Here is an 18,176-nt window from a genome sequence, read left to right on the forward strand (position 1 = left end):
GACAAATGCAATTATACTATAATGAGTCCATGCTGCTTGGGTATTGGAGCATGTGACAGATGAGGAGAGTCGGATTGCTGCATTTGTTGTGAAGACAACAGAACAAGGCTATTCTCAGAGGCGTGGTGGTAGGGTGAGAAGTGGTGGACAAGAGCTGCAACCAGGGGAATTCCTGTCTTGATTTGAGCAAGAGTTTCAATAAGAGGTTGGTCTGGTTGTCCCCCAGAAGTTCCTTCCAACCTAAATCATTCTCTGTTTCTAGATGATGTTTATTTTTATAAGGATGGAGTTCTATTTTTTTATTACGTTTTTTTCCGTCATTTTTGTACTAGTGAAAGTGAGACTGCAGAGGCAACTGCATATTTAGATAAGCTAGACAGCAGTAAGTATGTGTCTTATCACTGTAATAAAGTATCATATTCCCCTATCCTTATCTCATAGGGGTCTGCCTATGTATTTGAATAATGTAAATATCTCTGTGACAGTTTACTAATGCTTGGCTTCTCCACAGACTGCTAACAAACGTCCCTATAGGTTTGGTGATGTGGTCTTCTGCTGCTAGTGATCTTTAATGTGGTCAGAAAATATCAGCTCGACACCTATCTGTAAGAAATACAGCAGGGTGTTATTAAAGTAAATAACGCAATGTCCATTTTACATTCCATAAGACAGTGCACACTGTCCTACTATAATATGAGCATTATTTCATGGTGTTAAGTAGTTAAGTAAGCCTGTAAGTAACTTTTCCTATAGAGGTAGTATTGAAAGACTCCTGATAACAGTTTCCTGACTACTTGTTTGGTTTACTAACAATGTCTGCTTTATGTGTAGATTTTTTTTGGTATAATTTCAGGTTCCTGGAAAAAAAACCTTGGAATTTGACCCAAGTAAATATGAGTGCTAAAAAACATAAGGCAATTAAAACCACTAATTATTATTTTGCAAAAGGTAACTAAACCATTCTTAGGAATACTGTCTTTGAGATTTAACAATATTTTCAATGCTTCTCAAAATAACAGGTAGTTTGTTGCCACATTGTGGTGCAAACAGAACAAAAAGCCACAAAAACGTGTCACTTGTGTCCTTTGATCCTTTCCCCTAGTTCATGTGTTTCTGTAAAAACCATAAAATTCTTTGCGTTCTTCTAATTCTGGAAAAACAGATGCAGTTTTTCCTGAGAGCTCTGTGGAAGGGGAAATGAGAAGAAAAACGAAGCAATTGAGGGGTCCTGAGGCTCCCTTACAAGATCAGTTTACTTAGTAGGAGCCATTGGTATCTTAAACAGTTGGGGTTTTTTTGTCATTTGCAGCATGGAGAACACCAGCAGCATACTGCTTTGCAAGGGTTTCTTTTTCGATACTTGACTGCAAGACCGAATTTTTCTTTAGATACTTGAGTGTATTCTTGAGTGTTGTTCATACTGATTTCAATGTTGTTGATCATCTCCCCTTGCTCCTCCACCAGAATTGATATCTGGATAAAAAGTTCCTTTAAGTCTTTGATCTGATTCTCCAGATTGACTAGTTCTTTGTGTCTCTGTTCAATCTCTGAAAGCTGAGCTTTGGTTATTTTGACTTCAGTGAGTAGATTTTCATTGAAAATCTCCCATTTTCCTTGTTGGAGCATGTCATTGACTTCTTCCTCAGATACCTCTTTACCAGCTACTTCCAGCTGACGCACAATAAATCTTCTGCATTTCTCTTGCTTAGCAGTTATAGCATCGTTGTATGAGACCATAGCACTTAGGTAACGTTGGGACAAGAAAGCGTGCTGAGAAGCTAGAATTCTTACTGTGGCACGTGATGGCCCATGTTCATTTTCAGCTTTTTTCACTGTTTTTGACAGTTCATCCAAACATTTTCGTACGTGCTCTGCTTGAATTTTTATTTCTCTCGCTATGTTAGATTCCTTTTTAAGAACACTGAATCTTCTCATTGAAGATACTAGGCTTTTTTGTTGTTGACTGAATTTATGAACTTCCTCCACCAGATTATTAATTTCAGTCTGAAGCTTCTGGATTTCATGCAAGTGCCTTTCAGTTATGGGCTCTTTTTCATAAATAATGGCCTGCTGTTCAAACTCCTCCTGCTCGTCTTCTTGCACAATTGCACCATTGTTTTCTCCAGCTATCTGTAGTTCCTTAGCTCTCAGTTTAAGCTCTTGGAGGCGGTCTCTCATGGTTTTTGTGTTCAGGTCTTGTTCAAGTTTTTTCCCCACTCTTGCAATACAGGGAGTTAACTCCAATATTTTTTTTCTTGTTTCACTGTAATCAAAGTGTAACAACAATCAATGTTAGCAGTTATATGTATGCATATTAGTTAGCAGTTATATGTAGCAGTTATATGTATACATATTAGTTTTGGAGATTAGAGCTACTTCCCTCCGCACAAAAATAAAGTAAATGTGGCAATGTATTGGAAGTGGTAGGTATTCTGAGCAAATGTACAAGATAAGTGGTGTCAGCACACTCCACCATTTAATCCAGTTTCTGTAGGACTTAATCATAACCTAAAGTTTTTAATTTATCTTCAAGTGGGCACAATTAACAGACTCCACTCAGCTTCTTCACTATAGTGTTTTTTTCCTCATACAGTGCGTTGCAGCCCAAGTCCATTTTTGTGGTACATTTGTGGTGTAGGGCCCAGAACTTAGAACAATGAGGAATACAGCATGTGGAGAGGACTTTTATTTTGGGGAGAAGGAGAGGAGTAACTCAAATTCTTATTTTATTGTAATTCCTTATTTGATGAAAACTAATAAACTTTTAAATCTTCGTGGACATAGAAGTGAATCTGCTGCTCCATTTTTGGATTCTCAGTAGGAAGTACACACTTCAGCTTTTGAGGTTATGAGGTAGTCTGTCTAGTGAATCAGTGTTCTGTCATGAATCAGCTACTTTAGGCTTTTAGTTTAGCCACACTGAAAAACCTTTCTCCATTTTCATTGCCTTTGCTTGCCTGGGAAGTTAAACTGATAGTAACTGAAGCAGTTAACTCTAAAGCAAAACACAACACAACTCTAATAATTTACATGAAAATACTTCTTTTAATGTCTGAATTTTTATAGAGGTGGATCCATATCACTAATATTGCATCTTGAAAATTTTCTAAGCCTTTTTTGGATTGCTGTCATCTATTCTTACATTGTCATCTGTAGCCTTCATAAAATTTATGCAAATATACTTTGTGCACCATAGTGGGATACAATTCAGTGCTGTTTCTTATTTAATAGAAAGTGGATTTAGTTCTGTTTTCTATTCTATCTGTTGTGCAAGCCTTACTGAAGATATAATTAAGAGAAAGTTTCTATTGCGTATGTTTTAGAAAAATAGATATCTAAATTCAACTATTTTTAATTATAGGGAAGAAAGTATTTTCCTCAAACTCTATGTGAATATTTTCCTTGGATTATGATCAAGAATGGAAAATTTCAGTAAAAAGCAAAATATTCAGCACTAGAAGTTTATGGGATTTTTACTTGGGCATCTTCTGGTTAAATCAAATGTGTGTCTTTCAAAGGTCTGTTCAAGTGTAAATGTTAAACAGTACAGTAGTATCTTTTGGCTGTTTTTAGAGGTTTCAGGGCAGTCTTCTGAAATAGTAGTGTTTTATAGGTGTGCTTCTTCTTAAACCCCAATTCTGAAGATTTTTTTTTTTTTTTTTTTTTACTAAGCAAATGTAGTATTTCTTTATAATATCCAAAAGGATGCCTTTGTAATAACTGCAAAGGATCAAGTCACCTGTCAATATGCAAACGATTTTGTTACACTGAACAGCTTGAAATGATGCTGCTGCGGTATCTCTGCTCCCTTATGAATATTTAAAGTCCCTAAATGGATTTTTGCATAATATAAGTCATGGAGTTGAACAGTGTGAACATGTCTTCCACAGACTTAAGTCTGGCTGTCTGCAGAGGGATTAGCTGAAAAACAAAACTTGAAATGCTACAGAGATCAGTCATGAGAAAGAATCTTGATAGTCTACCCTAGCATGGATTTCCCTTACTGCTTTGCTTTTTTTCTTCCCTTAATGCCTTAATATCTGAATTTAGTGTTTGTTGATTCACATCAAGAGGATCCAGAAAGCCTACCAGTCATTAGAATTTACAGTAATGTCCTGAGACTTGTGATCAGGCAAGCCTGCCAAGTAACTTAACCGGGAAAGATTACTTAGGAGTGGGGAAAATGCAACATGCATTAATTTTGTTACAGTGATTCCTGTTCATTGCCTAACTTGCTGTGTATCTCCCTGCAGCAGAAGCCAAGCAATTTCTTCAAGATAACATTCTTTAGGAATGTTTCAGATTTGCTTTGGCATGAGGGAGACTGCCACAGGGAAAGTTCAGCCTGGGGCATGTGAAAGGAACTAGGAGCGCTAAACAAGGCTTCAGAGAAGTGACCAGAAAATGTGTTCTAGTATAGCCTAACACATCTGTTGACCCATGTTAATTTAGCATGGCTTGACAAGCCTGTGATTAAAAGCAAGTTCTAAGAGCGCTGTTAATGCTTATGATGTGAGGTGGCAAGACTTTCTTGTATCTAAGAGAATGCAGGTAATTACTGAAAAAGTCTAAAATATGCATGCAGTCATTTAGTTACTCCTTCAGAACACAGTACAATTTTTCAAAAGGGCAGTTACCAATTTTTCATATCTTCTGTGGTTTGAAAGTAAGTTAAACAGAGGAGCATAAGAACAATAATGAGCTTCATCTTCAATTTGTGTATCCATTAACAATTAACATCTACTTTTCAATGTTTGGGGGGCATTGGTCTTGAAGTAGCTGTATTCCTTTGGGAAAAAAAGCAACAACAAAACCAAAACAACAGAACTGCAAATCTGCAAATATTCTCAGGTATCAAATTGCTAAGAAGTAAGCAGAAAATACTTAGGATGCTGTTAATGGAATATTTTTTTCTGATTTAAACATCAATCTAACTAAAGACTGGAATGTAAGCAAGTGAACTCTAGTTTCATATCTGATATCCTATCGGGCTTGCCTTCAAAACCTGACACTGAACATGCTTGCCAATAAATGTGGTTGATTGTACTGGCAACTGAAATGCATGCTGGTTTCAAATAAATAAGGATGTCTTCATGACAAAGATAACCTTGGAAAATTGTGAGGTTGACTTCTTGAGTGTTCCAGAACAAGCTTTATTCATATACTGAGTCCTTGTTGTCCTGCATGTTTGTGTATATGTATAGGGGCACATCCTGTTGTTCTTTTGATTGAGATGAAAGATCTATTTCCTTGAAGCTTTTGCCAATAGAGGGAGAATATGCCTGTTCTTTTAGGGTTGAGTAAATGGAACATGTGGACTGAAAGCACTGCAGTGACTTAGTGTGTCCCCTACATTCAGAAAAAGATCTTAAAAGGTGATCCTTCTGAAGTGATAAAGTAGCACAGCCTAGCACATCCTCATCAGACTTTTTTCTTCATCAACGCTTGGAAAATTTGGGTTCAGACACCTAAGAGACTGACTGTACTAAAGGCAAAGCAAATCAGTAAATGGGAAAGCATTATCTTGTTAAACTGCTGCTTCAAATTATTGACTATGTTTAGAAATGGCCTTGCTCTTGCACCTATAAATCTGAAGAGCATCAGTGAGGATTGCTTGTTTCTAGTCATTTCTCAGTCATAAATGCTGCTCTGTAGTCTTTTATCTGAACTGTTACTGATGCTGAAACCGTATGTTTGGAGCTGGAATCACAAGCTGCTAGCCAGTCTTTAATAAAAGATGGAGTTAAAAATGGAGTTGCTCTAGTAATATGCTTGCAATAATTTAGTCAAACTTGTAGCACTGTGCCTTCTCTGTTCACACTTAGAAGCAATGTAAGATTGAAAACAGCCAAGGAACAGACAGGGCTACAGGATGGATTTGGGGAGGAGGCGACAAAGGTAAGGAAGGGAAAGGAGGAAGAATTGGGCCCAGTTTTGCCCAGTAACTAAGTTGTGCTCAGAGTTCAAGAATTATTCACGTACTTTCATACATGTATTTGAGGAGAAAAAGTAGGAACGCACATTCAGCATTTCAGTCTGGTCAGTCTGGCATACCTTATCTTCTAGAAAGACTTCCCTCCCCACCCCTCACAATGTTTTTATCATACAGATCCACTGGTGATCAAGTTTGTATTTTTTGTTCTGGTAGGCATCTTTGTATATATAGTTGACAGCTTTAGAAATGCAATTTTCACATCCTTGTCAAATACATTTTAAGGGTATTGCAAGAATTTTTGCCTTCTGATAACTTTACTGTGTTGCTCATCAGGGTTACGAATCCCTCCAGTCAAACTGGTGACATATGTGGCTGCGAAAGTCTTTATAATGACAATTACCTCAGCACATTGACTAGGGGAATAATAGATCCTGATGACTGGACCACCATTATTAATCTGTCATGATGACAAAGTATGTCTTAAATTTGAAGATAATGAATTTGAATGAAACAAAAATTTTTATATTATCTTCTCCGTTTTTTTAAGGAGGAAAAAAGGAAAAAAAAAAAAAAGGCAAGTGGAAAGGTCTTTTTTCTTGATTTCAAAGCAGCCATATAGAATATTCTTCCAGCTATATAATTTATCAGTAGACCCAGTAAACAGGGAGCCTACATCCAAAAATGAGATTTGGGCTGCATTATGTTAAAAGGCATAAATGGATATGTGAAATAAGTTGATCATACGGAATTCTTGTTATGGTTGTGGTTAGATTTAATGGCTTCTTTTTTGACTTTGATCAATTGTTTTATTTCTTCCACACCCCCTGACTTACTAAAACCTTCTGTTTATTTTAATTTCTATAGTTTTATTCACCACTTCTTGGTTATTCAGCACCTTCATTAAAATGTCTGACACAAAAGGCTCTGTTTTTGATCTTCGATGCAATTTGAATGCCTTCTTATGTTCATTTTAACATACTGTGGTCCACTAGGAGAAGATGACTTGTAGACAATCAAGGGACAGAACTCTCTTTAAGAGCTCTTGGAGATGTACAATCTGTGTTCTGCATCATAGCTACTTTTTTTTTTTTTTTTTTTTTAATGATTGAAACAAAAATAAGGGTCAGTTTGTTTTTCTGTTTCTTAGTTATAAATCAGTTAAGGACACCGGGTAGAGGATACTTACAGGCACTATGTCCCAAAGGAATTTCAGGTTACAAGTAATTTTTTTTTTTGTGAAGTTTCATTATAGCTCTGTTACGTGGTGCCAGCAAACCTGTATAACTGTTATTTTTGAGCACAATAAATCTGATTAATGTTTGGAGTCATACTCTGGTCTGGAACTTGATTACTGCTTTAAGTGTCTTAAGTTTAACAACAAAAAATTAGTGAGACAAATACACCATTTCAATGCCTACAGTTTAAGATGTTTACAGTAGTCTGTGGCGAAAACTAGGGGCTTGAGTTGAATTTTCAGTTTGCTCCAAAGACTGTGCTCTCTCACATATTCTCACAAGAAAAGCAGGAACTTGTTTGATGGTGTTTTGGCATCTTTCCCTATTACCCGAAGATGTATCTTAAGTAACTAAAGTAAGCAATTTTGCTACAGGTTATGTTTATTTTCTCCTTTGTTTAAAAAGTTTCCTTTAACTTAAATACTCTGTAAACAAACATGCTTAAACCAAGGATTATCACACAGCATGGTGGTTGGATGAAAATACCCTCTTAAAGCATCTCTGTCTTAAGATGATAAGTCCGTGGAAAAACATATTTAAAAATAGTTCTAAAGTCAGGTTTCTGTTTGTAGGAAGTGTGGGAGTGGTTCAACAGGAAAATACCAAAGGCAGAGAGAGCTTTCCCTGGTTATGAGCCTAAAAAAAGATGCCCTTATATGTGGAAGATAGCTAAATTATATCAGCGTATATACACATTAAGTAACATTTTCAGCATGGGGGACTTAAGTGCTAATGGATATCTCATTCCTAAAATTAAAAAATAAAAGGTCATTTGTATTTGTCAGCCTTTGTTTCTGGGAAATAACCTGTAGCACATTACTTCTGGCATTACCTACTGCCTAACATTGAGGGAATACCGATTGCTCGTCCCCTTGAGACAATGTTACTCCTCAGAACTGCCAAAAGACTACCCAGTGAAACCAAAGTGACCAGTATGCAGAAGCATAGAAGTGCTGCATTTGAAGCAAGGTAGCCTGGGAGTTCTCTCATTAGTGTGAAATAGATCATGGAGAAATTCTGACAGAGTGAAAATGTGAGATTGAAATGAAATGAAACAGTTCATAAGATGGATAAGGAGGAGTCCATAGTTGCTGGAAAAGTGTAACTAAATCATGCTGCTGGAGTAAGCCCTCTAAGGGAGATGTAGAGGGGAAAAATGAACCTTAGCTACTTAAAATAATTCAGATGTTGGGGTTTGGCCAGAAATCTGTAACACAAACACGTTGTAGGAGATGTAGCTGTCTTGTGTTGACTGTGTGATACGATATGGGAAAGAATCATGAGAGAGAAGGGAATAATACAAGGTACAGACTTTAGCATTAGTGCAGTGGGAGAGTACAGCACTTTGTGAATCATCTGTGTTACAAGTGTTTATATTTTGAAATCTCTACAGCTATCAGTACTTCTCTCGCATTCCAATTAGAAAAAATGTGGAGGTTTTGTTATTTTATGAAGTATTTGGTTCAGAGATGCACAGTGAACCAGTGGCAAATCTGAGATTGTTGCTTGCAGTTTTGGAACCTTTGTTATGAATGTGTGACTGAAGATGTGGAATGCTTGACCATTTCCATGTCTACAGACAGCAGTTCTCATGTTCCCTACTGATACTTCGGGTAGTGGAAGGTGGTGAGTTCATGCTTTTGCACTGACATAAGTCACAGTTACGTGACACATGCTGCACCTACAAGTCCTGACTGACAAAACAATGATCTCACCCTGTAAGTCAGTTAGTGTGTAGATTGTTCTCTGTAATTGGTAAGGGAATGGATTATCCCTTGATAAAAAGCAAAACTGAAGAATTTACTTAATGTTTTGATGGTGTTTTTTTCAACTTAGACCTCAGAAATGAGCAGTAGAGAGAAATAAATATATACATTGTAGATACCTCAGTTTATTTGTTTATTTCCAGCAAGAATAATAATATAAATCAGCATCTTCACTTAATTAGCTGCTACAAGTACTTTGGCCACCTATAGGTCACAGCAATCCAGAAGGAAAATTGTAATCTCCTCTGCCAAAAGATCACATATTTAAGGTCCAAGTATTGATATATTTTAAAGCAGTATTTGAAAATAAATGAGGAGCAAGTGGAAGGGCTGCAACAGGATAGAGGACAGGTGAAATTATTTCCATTTAATAGGATATATAGTTTGAACTCCTAGATAATGACTTTGTATCGCTCTAAATCAGTTTCAAGATTTTTGTCTTCTTGACAGTACAACTGAAGGCTCAGAATTTGTACTGTGCAACATCCCACAAACTTTACATTCCCATTTCATCTTTGTCAGACCATATAGCTATGTACCACAGCCTTGGAAAGTCACCTGTAATAAATGTAAGGATTTACAGGCAGCTTTTTTAAAAACGGATTTTATAGGCAACTTTGACTAAATAACTTCAATGTTTGCCTAGGTATTGGTATATCAAGATGAAATAGAGTATAAGAAAATAATTCATATTTATATTTTTTTTAATCTCATACAAAATATATGGCAATATTTATTGTCTTTGCTTTTGAATTGACACATCTGGAAGCTGAACATAATATGCTTGATATGAGCTGAGACATCTATTTGTATGCAGCCTATTTGATCAATAGGTATGATTAAACTGATAACAGAGCATTCAGAGAAATATGTTTTTGGTAAATACGAATATGATTCAGACCTGTGGTAAGAATGAGGCCACCTAACCAAATGAAACAAATTGTAAGTGTTGACATTCCTGTAACCACTTCAACAGGTAGTATGAGAATGAAGTTGCTCTAGAGTTGCCTAGAGATATTATAAACAAGACGAGTTTTCAATCTTATTTCTAAATATCCTTATTTAAATGTGACCTGGAGGAACTGTTTAGGAAAAAGGTGGAATTAGAGAAATATCTCTCTGCAGCTGCATGAAAGAAAACTCTTAATTGATGTTTGCAGGCAGTAATCTTGTAACACTTTATTCACCAGTTTTTCATTATAGCTTACCGTAATGTTCAAAGAATTGTTTTGCTTAAGAATTGAAGGCATGAAAAACACACTAAAGAAATGAAATAAGCCATCTTATTTTAGAGTCAATCAGTGAGAAGGTACTGATGTGTTTGTCATTGTTGTCAACCCAGAAGGCACAGGTACTTAGAGTGCTAAAGAACAATGTAGTTTAAGCTCTGTTACACCCACCATTTGGATTATTTCAGTGCAGTTAAAAGCTTTTAAATATTTTTAAATAGTCTTGATCTTAGATAAATCATTTTCATAAAGATACATTTTCCTAAAGTTGCTTTTAATCATGTTGATAGTTCTGATACTGTAATATGTTGACCTCAGGGATGCTCTGTTCTTCCTTAATTTTGATGGCCACCATGCAGGTTTGACCCAAAATTTTGGGTCTGTGATAGCTGACTCTGATTAAACTGAACCCCAAAAACAGCATCTCTGAGACACTTTTACAGATTACCCCACCCAGTGTGTACCCTCTATAGTATTCAATTTTCACTGTTATGTTACTGTATGAGAATCCCACACAAGTAGAGGGATATGCGTAAATAGGAAAGTAACAGCATATTAAAAAAACCTCCAAGTCTGCAAAAGAACACACCTGTGTGCACATACCCTCATACAAAATACCCTTTTCCCAAATAAACCTTTTCTGTAACACTTCTTGGATTTTTAATGATAGCTGAAATACAATTGTGTCCATTTCATACTGGATTTTTTTTACCAAATCTTTTGGATTGTAAAGTACACTTTAATACTGATTATTTTTTTCTTTTTCCCCTTTGCTTAGTAATTTACATTTTAGAATCAGGTCAAGGAACACACATAGTTTGCATTCAGGCTTTGTTTTTCTCTGGCATATCTTCTGACTTCTAAGAGAAATAATGTTACTCAACTGTAGATGTCAGTTGTGCCAATGCACACATACACTCCCTTTCCACATTGTTTCCCATGACTCTTAAAATAAAGTTCAGAAGCTCTCTAGTTGCTTAAAAAAATCCTACTTGATACAGAAACAGTTGGTGCCTACCTTTTCTTTATTTCTTGCTTAAAGTAAGTTTGCTACACTAAGGTTCCAAATATACTTTATGTGAAACTGAAATAAGCCAAGCACGTTTTTGTATATGAAATCTTCTTACTCAGCAAACTTAATGTGATAAACCAACAGACACTCTCCCGGGCTTTCAGTTATGTTTTCATATGTATACCTCCTACAGTTTTTTTAGACATGAAATATTGCTGTATAATGAAGTTCTACCGACTTGGAAAATTAAAATCAAGGTCTATCCTTTAAGATAACTCTGACATGTTCTCTAAAGAATATGCGTTTTATGCATAAAACTGCCTCAAAACCTAGCATTCCTGTGCATAAGCAGTAGAGCTCTGAGACTATATTCACCCAGAGAAATATCCAGCTCTTTGTAGAGTAAACATCCATTATTTTGTATGTCTTGACACTTAGGCACATTTCTGTTCTAAACCACACTACACAGACTTTTTCTGATATTTGCGACTTTATAAACATTAAGTAAAAGAAAAGTCTTTACCTTTTAATCCTGTGCTGGTGGCTTTCTCTTTTATCCTTTACAGAGGCACTCCTGAGGTTAAGCTTCAGTATAATCTGAAAAACATTGTTTCAAATATTTGCCTAAGTAATGTGTTTTGGGTGGCATCCATTATTTTCTGCCTGCCTTCCGCTTCTAGTTCTTATATAGTTTTCCAGGGGTTCATCTTCAAGAGCAGTGGTGTGAGAGAGAAGCTGACTTCTGCAACTGCAGTAGACAGGCAAATTGATTGCTTTCTACTTGGGGAATCTGGTTCTGCCTGTTTGAAACCCAGCCTTGCTGAGAGGCGGATCGGTGCTGGAGCTGCCCAGTAGCAGGAAGTGTCTAAGTAGCAGCTCACTAGACAGAGGCCTTGTAAGCTGGAAGTGGAGCACTGCCTACCTATGGAGCACAAGTGTAAGCTCAGGGGTTGTGTTCTTCTACACTGAAGCACAAAGGCAAAAAGAAACAAGGGTAGGTCATTGATCTATTAATGCATTTGCCTGAAAAAAAAAAAAAAAAAACCCCACACCAGCGAAATACGACCCTTTATCACAGTATCTTAAAAATATTTCAACTCTTTTTATAGGTTTGACCTAAAGGCTGAAGTGGGCAGGGGTATATGCATGACCTGTGTAAATCCCACTTCAGTTCTTGGGGAGCATAAGGCGGAGACAGCTATTTTTGGATATGCTGTTTTTCCAGATACAGCACCTCAGCTGTATTTTTTAAATGCAGTCAATGTTGCAATAAGTGCTGCAAGAAAATGGAAGCTAATTGACAAAAAAAAGAAAAATCTTACACCTTTCAAGATATCAGGGGTTTAGAATCAGCACCTACTGCAAGTTATAGGACGTTAGTGTCACACACTGAGCTATGCAGCTTACCAACATTCCATTCTGCTTCAGCTGTGCTTTGTAGAATGTGCAGTCCAGTAACATAGTAAATAGTCCAGTTATTTAATCTTTAGGTGAAAAAAAGAATAGGCTGTGGCAACAAACTCTTGTGTTCAGAAATATTTTCTTCAATTAGATCTAGATGAATTGACAGCACTGCTGAGGAATGTGTTTTGAAACGAAGGGGCAGTGCAATAGGGTTTTCGGACTGTAACGAAGATAGCTTATGTGGAAAAAAAAAAGTGGAGATAATTGTTTCCGATCTTTTAATTACTTTCCATAACTTTCTTGAATTTCATTTCAGTTTTTCCCTGGTTTAGTTTTGGCCCTATTTCATAGCTACATGCTGGGAAGACATTACTTGTTCTAACTGGTTGGTGAGAAGGAGTAATGCCAGAGTATCATAAGCATATTGAAAATGTCCTTGGTTCTATATATGCAATGAGCAACAGTTAGAGAATCTCTGCACTAAATCATGCAAAGTACCATAGAAGTACTCTTTTTTTTGCGAAGTGGGAATGGATTATCTGTCCTGGGTTTGAGTGTGTGGCAAGGGTTTTTGGTAGCAGAGGAGGGGGCTACAGCAGTGTCCCTGTGAGAAGCTTTTTGAAGCTCCCCCGGCTCCAAGTTGGACACTCCTTTGCACCAAGGCCGAGCCAATTAGTGACGGTGGCTGCACCTCTGTGATAACTCATTTAAGAAGGAGAACCTGGGAGGAGTGGTGGGAGTTGTGAGGAGAAGTTGCAAGGAGAACAGATGCAAACACCAAGGTCAGTGGAAGGGAGGAAGAGAAGGGGGGGAGGTGTGCCAGAGCAGAGACTCCCCTGTATCCTGTGGTGAGACAGCAGGCCTGCCCCCCTGCCACCCATGGGGGTCTGTGGTGGAGCAGATGCTGACCTGCAGCCTGTGGAGGACCCCATGCCAGGACAGGTGACTGCTCCCAAAGAAGGCTGGGACCTCATGGGAATAAGGCCCTGCTGTTGTAGTTCGGCCCTGGGAGGACAGCAACACGAGGGGGTGACCGTAACCCTCACACCCATGGGAGTGACTGATGTCAGAGTTGGTTTGTGGAGGACTGTCCTGTGAGAGGGGGACCGTTTTGCCCTAGAAAGAGGGGAGGAATGCCAGAAGTTCCTCCCCCACTGAGGTGGAAGAAGTAGCAGGACTGACTGCACACCACCACCCCCACCCCCCCCCATTCCCCCATTCCCTGCCCCTGAGCTGCTGGGGGGAAGAAAGTAGAGATACCGGGAGCAAAGCTGAGCTTGGGAAGAAGGGAGGGGCAGCGGAGGGAGTTTACAGGATGTAGTAATGTTTCTTACGGCCCTGCTCTGTTAAGTGTTGTTAGTGTCTATATTAAATCTATGTTCTTTTGTGAAGTTTTGATTATTCCTTATAAAACTCTCAGACGCTCAAGAAGCATTTATTTCCTATGTGTTTTTTTAACCATTTTTGTTTGTCTCTTTAAAATATATATTTTGGATTTCTATATAAATTTCTCCATTTGTTATTAAAATTTGCTTGTAAGTGAACTCAGAACATGACTGAAAGTACAGTTTCTTTCTAAGTTTCTTCTTAGGAAATACATCTGCTCAGCTAACACATCCCTAAATACTTATGTAAATTTACTGTGTTAATCCATCCTACCTTCTTGGATGTTGACCAGTTTAAATCCATTTTAATCAGGAAATTGCAGTCTCAAGAATAGTCAAGTCCTGTGAGTTTCATGAAAATTATTACTTGGATAGCTGAGAGAAATCCTCATGAGGGAAAAGATTTTGCCTTTCTGTGAGAGGTGGTTCCATACAGGTTTTGGCAGTTACTCTTGCTTTTTCTTACAGGTAGTTTGTGATGTACATTTTAAGGGCTTTAGATAGGAAGCTTTTCCAGTTTCATTTCATATATAGAGGAGTTTTCAGTGAAACATTAAAAAATTAGTCTTGATAAAAGGAAGTAACTTTCATTTCTGTGGTTAGAACATGGTATCACCAGGAGTTTGCTGAGGGGAGTTTGCTGAGGGGAAGAACTTAAGTGTTTGAGTTGTTTATAATTCTGGACATCCCTCTTATCTTTGTAGTGGTTATTGATAACAGTGTTGAAAGGAATGTAACAGCCTCTGCTTCAGAGTGTACGTCCATATTAAAGTGTGAAATAATGCATAACATTCTTTGAGTGATAAATCAGATCTGGTTTGTGCCTTTTAAAAAATACACAATATTGGCTGTAGTGTTGGATGCGATTACATATATGGAAGACAAATCTGATCAAGAACAACAGTCCCCCCAAAATTTAAGTTTTTAATCTTCTGGTGTCCTCTTTGCTACCATATCTCTAAGAAGTAAGACAATACTTCATCTTACAGAATACTTGTTTTGTAAGCTATGTGTTTCATACACTTTTTTTTTTTTTCCTGCTGTCTATTTAATAATAAAGTGTGGTTTTTAGACACATTCATGCAAGTTCTTCCCTCTGAGCTTTAATCTTTACTTATTCAAAACATTGCGGATCATATTGTTTGACATCAGAGAGAAATTCTGGATAGTAGGCCGACCCAAGATGATCATGAAGCAGTATTATGCAGGCAAATGTGCATGGTTTGGGAAGTTGCAAAGTACTGAACTTTGATCTGTAGACACCAACAGATTGGACTGTGTAGATGTAGAGCAGTACAGTCTTTTTCATCCATCTTCTTAACTGTAAAATGTTATTACTTTGTCTATTAATTATTATTAAATAATATGAAACACCTTAGTAATTCTTTAATGTTAGTATCTGCTGAAACTAAACGAGAATCTTTCTCGTGTCAGGATATGAAGTGTTTATTTTGATCTTTTCTTTAGGCTGGCAAATAAGCAGGACAGAGAAGGAGCTCTCTCAGAAGCAGATCTAATCGAGTCTTTATCTCTGGAAAAGCTTGTCAATGAACACAAGTGTCTATGTCAAATTGTAAGTATATTTTAAGGTGCTTCATTTTCTAATATATGTATGTAAAGCTTGCAATAAGGTAGGAGATTGTGCCACATAGCATAAAACTGAAAATAAAACCCTGCAATCTCAGCAAAGATACAGTACATATATCTGTTCTGCAAGCAATTCTGTTGTCACCTTGATGTTCTGCTTTCTTTTAATCAACCAGTTTTTTAGTTAACTATTTGTGGGCTTTACTTTTATAATCTTTTTCTAATTGCAATAAGAAACATTTTAAAAATTAATGAGAGTTATGCTGTTATTCACCAAAATTAGAAGGCAATTTTGCAAAACCATTCTGGCTGGCATTTGGGTTTTAAAAATTAAAAAAGACTTTTAATTACCTCAGGAGACTTGCAAAATTCATAGGATAATACATATTGCTATTATTTTCTCTAGAAAGTTGATTTATAGCAGGGCATAGCTATGTTCATTATGTCATGACTCTTTGAGTGTTTTTCTTCAGCCACTGGACTTTGTACTATGCATATGTAGGAGTCATATAGATTCCTACATATCATATAGAATCATATAGAAATAAAAATTGCAAGTTCACCTTTTTTTTCCATGGGACTTCTGTGACAAAAATATTTTCTTGCAAAGCATTATCAATATAAAACACCTGAAAGAATCTAGTGTATTTTTTCAGTACTTCAGAATTACTTAATTTATTACATGTTCCAGTAAAATGCTTTTCTTGTTCTCCATTTATATCTTGGGCAAAATCCACAAAGAAATTAGATCACATGCTTTTAAGGCATTTTAGCTGAAATCAGATGAGAGTTTTACATACTCAAATGGGCAGCTTCTTTATTAGGCTCACTAAAGGTAAAAATGGTCCCAAGTTATTTCAGTATGATAACTCATGGGGTGAATTTAAACAGAGGCATTGTGAAACGAGTTTTAAATTGAATTAGTCAAGGACCAAAAAAACTTTTGTTTGTTCTTATACTTTTAATTAGTTTTCTCTGGATCTTTACATTTCCCCACAAAATATTAAAGCTGATGGAAGGAGTCATTTGTCACACAGTGTCAGTGAGAATGACTTTCCTCTTTTTTAGTATGTCTGTATATTCTATATTTCTAAATTTCTCTATTTTATAACTGAACGACAGCAACAATAGTCTTGGTGCAAACCAAGAAGAAAATTGCCCCACTGCTGTCTATTGTTTTATCTTAGTTTTGTCAGAGAAAGAAGGTATTATTGCCCATGCATCTTCTCCCTGACTAGGTTCTGCTAGAGAGTATTGTACTGTTCCATAGTGAACAACAGTCCTATCTGAACCTTAATTTAGACAAAGTAGAAATGTACTGAAATGCAAACTAGGCTGGGCACTCTGGGGGGACATAACTGGTCAGAATTATTTTTTTCTGTTGTCAATCATACATATCATATCTGACTATGATGCCATTTAAATGCCTGTCAAATGAAGAGATAACAGAGAATTTTTTAGGTGTTGACACTGGAGAATTAGTCTTTTCTAATCTTCCTTCATTCATGAACACAAATACTGAACACAATCAGTGTGAAATACCATTTCTTCGTTGTCAAATACATAGATGGATCTATTCAATTCTTTTTCAGAGAACAGTTTAGAAGACCCATACAGTGCTCCAAAACGTTCTGAAAAATAGTTCTGAGTAGATCTTGAGACATCATCTAGTCCTTTTCCATGTTCTAAGCTAGAATCAAGCCATATCTCTTTTTTTCTAATTAAAGCCCATTATACATGTCCTCCTGACAATAACCATGAACAGCAAATTATTATTATTCTGGTTTCAGTTATGCCTTATGTTTTTGAAGGCTATTATCATATCTCCTTGAAGCTTTTTCATCTCAAGAGAACTATTCCTCTTCCTTCAATGTTTTCTTACCAGATGTGTTTTCATAATCAATTTTGTCTTATTTTTCTCACTCTACTCCTCTTGATTCCTTCCAGTCAATCCACTTCCTTGAATTGTTGCATCCAAGCTAGATAAAGTATTCCAAACTAATTTAGAAATGGGTTTTGCACCCATCTTCCAATAGATTTGCCTAGATCATGTTTCTCTTGCCTGCTACTGAGAATATCATGACAACATTTTTACTCCAATCAAGATGCATAATATTTTGCTTCACCCCTATCCACAGTACCTGTTCTGATCTAAAAAACTGAATTGGTTTGACAGTTTTCCTGACAAATTCACACTGGATTTCTTTTATCCCCTAGGTGCTTATGAACAAATTAAACATTTGTTTCATGAACTGAAGCGAAGCTGATTCTCTTGCACCTCATTTTTTCCATTTTACTAGATAAATATAACGTGGACTTTTTATAAACCAGCAGCAAAACAGAACATGCATATTTGGGCTTGATAAATTATATTTCTATATAGATGCACTGATATAGATGTGCATAGAAACGTGTAAATATACATAAACATAGCTGTATATGTAACAGCTGTGTGTATATGTAACAGGTGTATATATGTCTAGAGACAGACATGTAAACATGTTTTTCTGTGCACTATTGTATTTTCTAAATGGATCCAGAAATAATGACATTTGGTAGAACCAATGTGAATTTCTATCTTGGCAAAAATAGAATACCTAAATGCGAATTTATTTCTCATACT

The 18,176-nt window shown here is 36.6% G+C and overlaps 2 protein-coding genes across 7 annotated transcripts in view; one reads left to right on the forward strand and one right to left on the reverse strand.

Moving 5' to 3' along the window:
* Nucleotides 1–18,176, forward strand: part of ARL13B (ARF like GTPase 13B) — a 53,399-nt gene that overhangs the window by 22,973 nt on the left and 12,250 nt on the right. For all 6 annotated transcript variants that reach the window (XR_012633140.1, XR_012633141.1, XM_074899438.1 and 3 more), the window contains exon 5: nt 15,434–15,539. Coding sequence is in view for 4 of the 6 variants with exons in the window: in XM_074899438.1 (XP_074755539.1) it covers nt 15,434–15,539 (106 nt within the window). In the remaining 2 variants the exon portion in view is untranslated. The remainder of the gene's footprint in view (nt 1–15,433; nt 15,540–18,176) is intronic.
* STX19 (syntaxin 19) lies at nt 793–11,928 on the reverse strand. The gene is made up of 2 exons (XM_074899412.1): nt 11,701–11,928; nt 793–2,263 (listed from the first exon to the last, which is right to left on the reverse strand). The coding sequence occupies exon 2, from the start codon at nt 2,176–2,178 to the stop codon at nt 1,300–1,302; it is 879 nt and encodes a 292-aa protein (XP_074755513.1). The 5' UTR covers nt 2,179–2,263; nt 11,701–11,928; the 3' UTR covers nt 793–1,299.

Source organism: Athene noctua, chromosome 1 (assembly GCF_965140245.1).
Source record: "Athene noctua chromosome 1, bAthNoc1.hap1.1, whole genome shotgun sequence".
Lineage (NCBI taxonomy): Eukaryota > Metazoa > Chordata > Aves > Strigiformes > Strigidae > Athene > Athene noctua.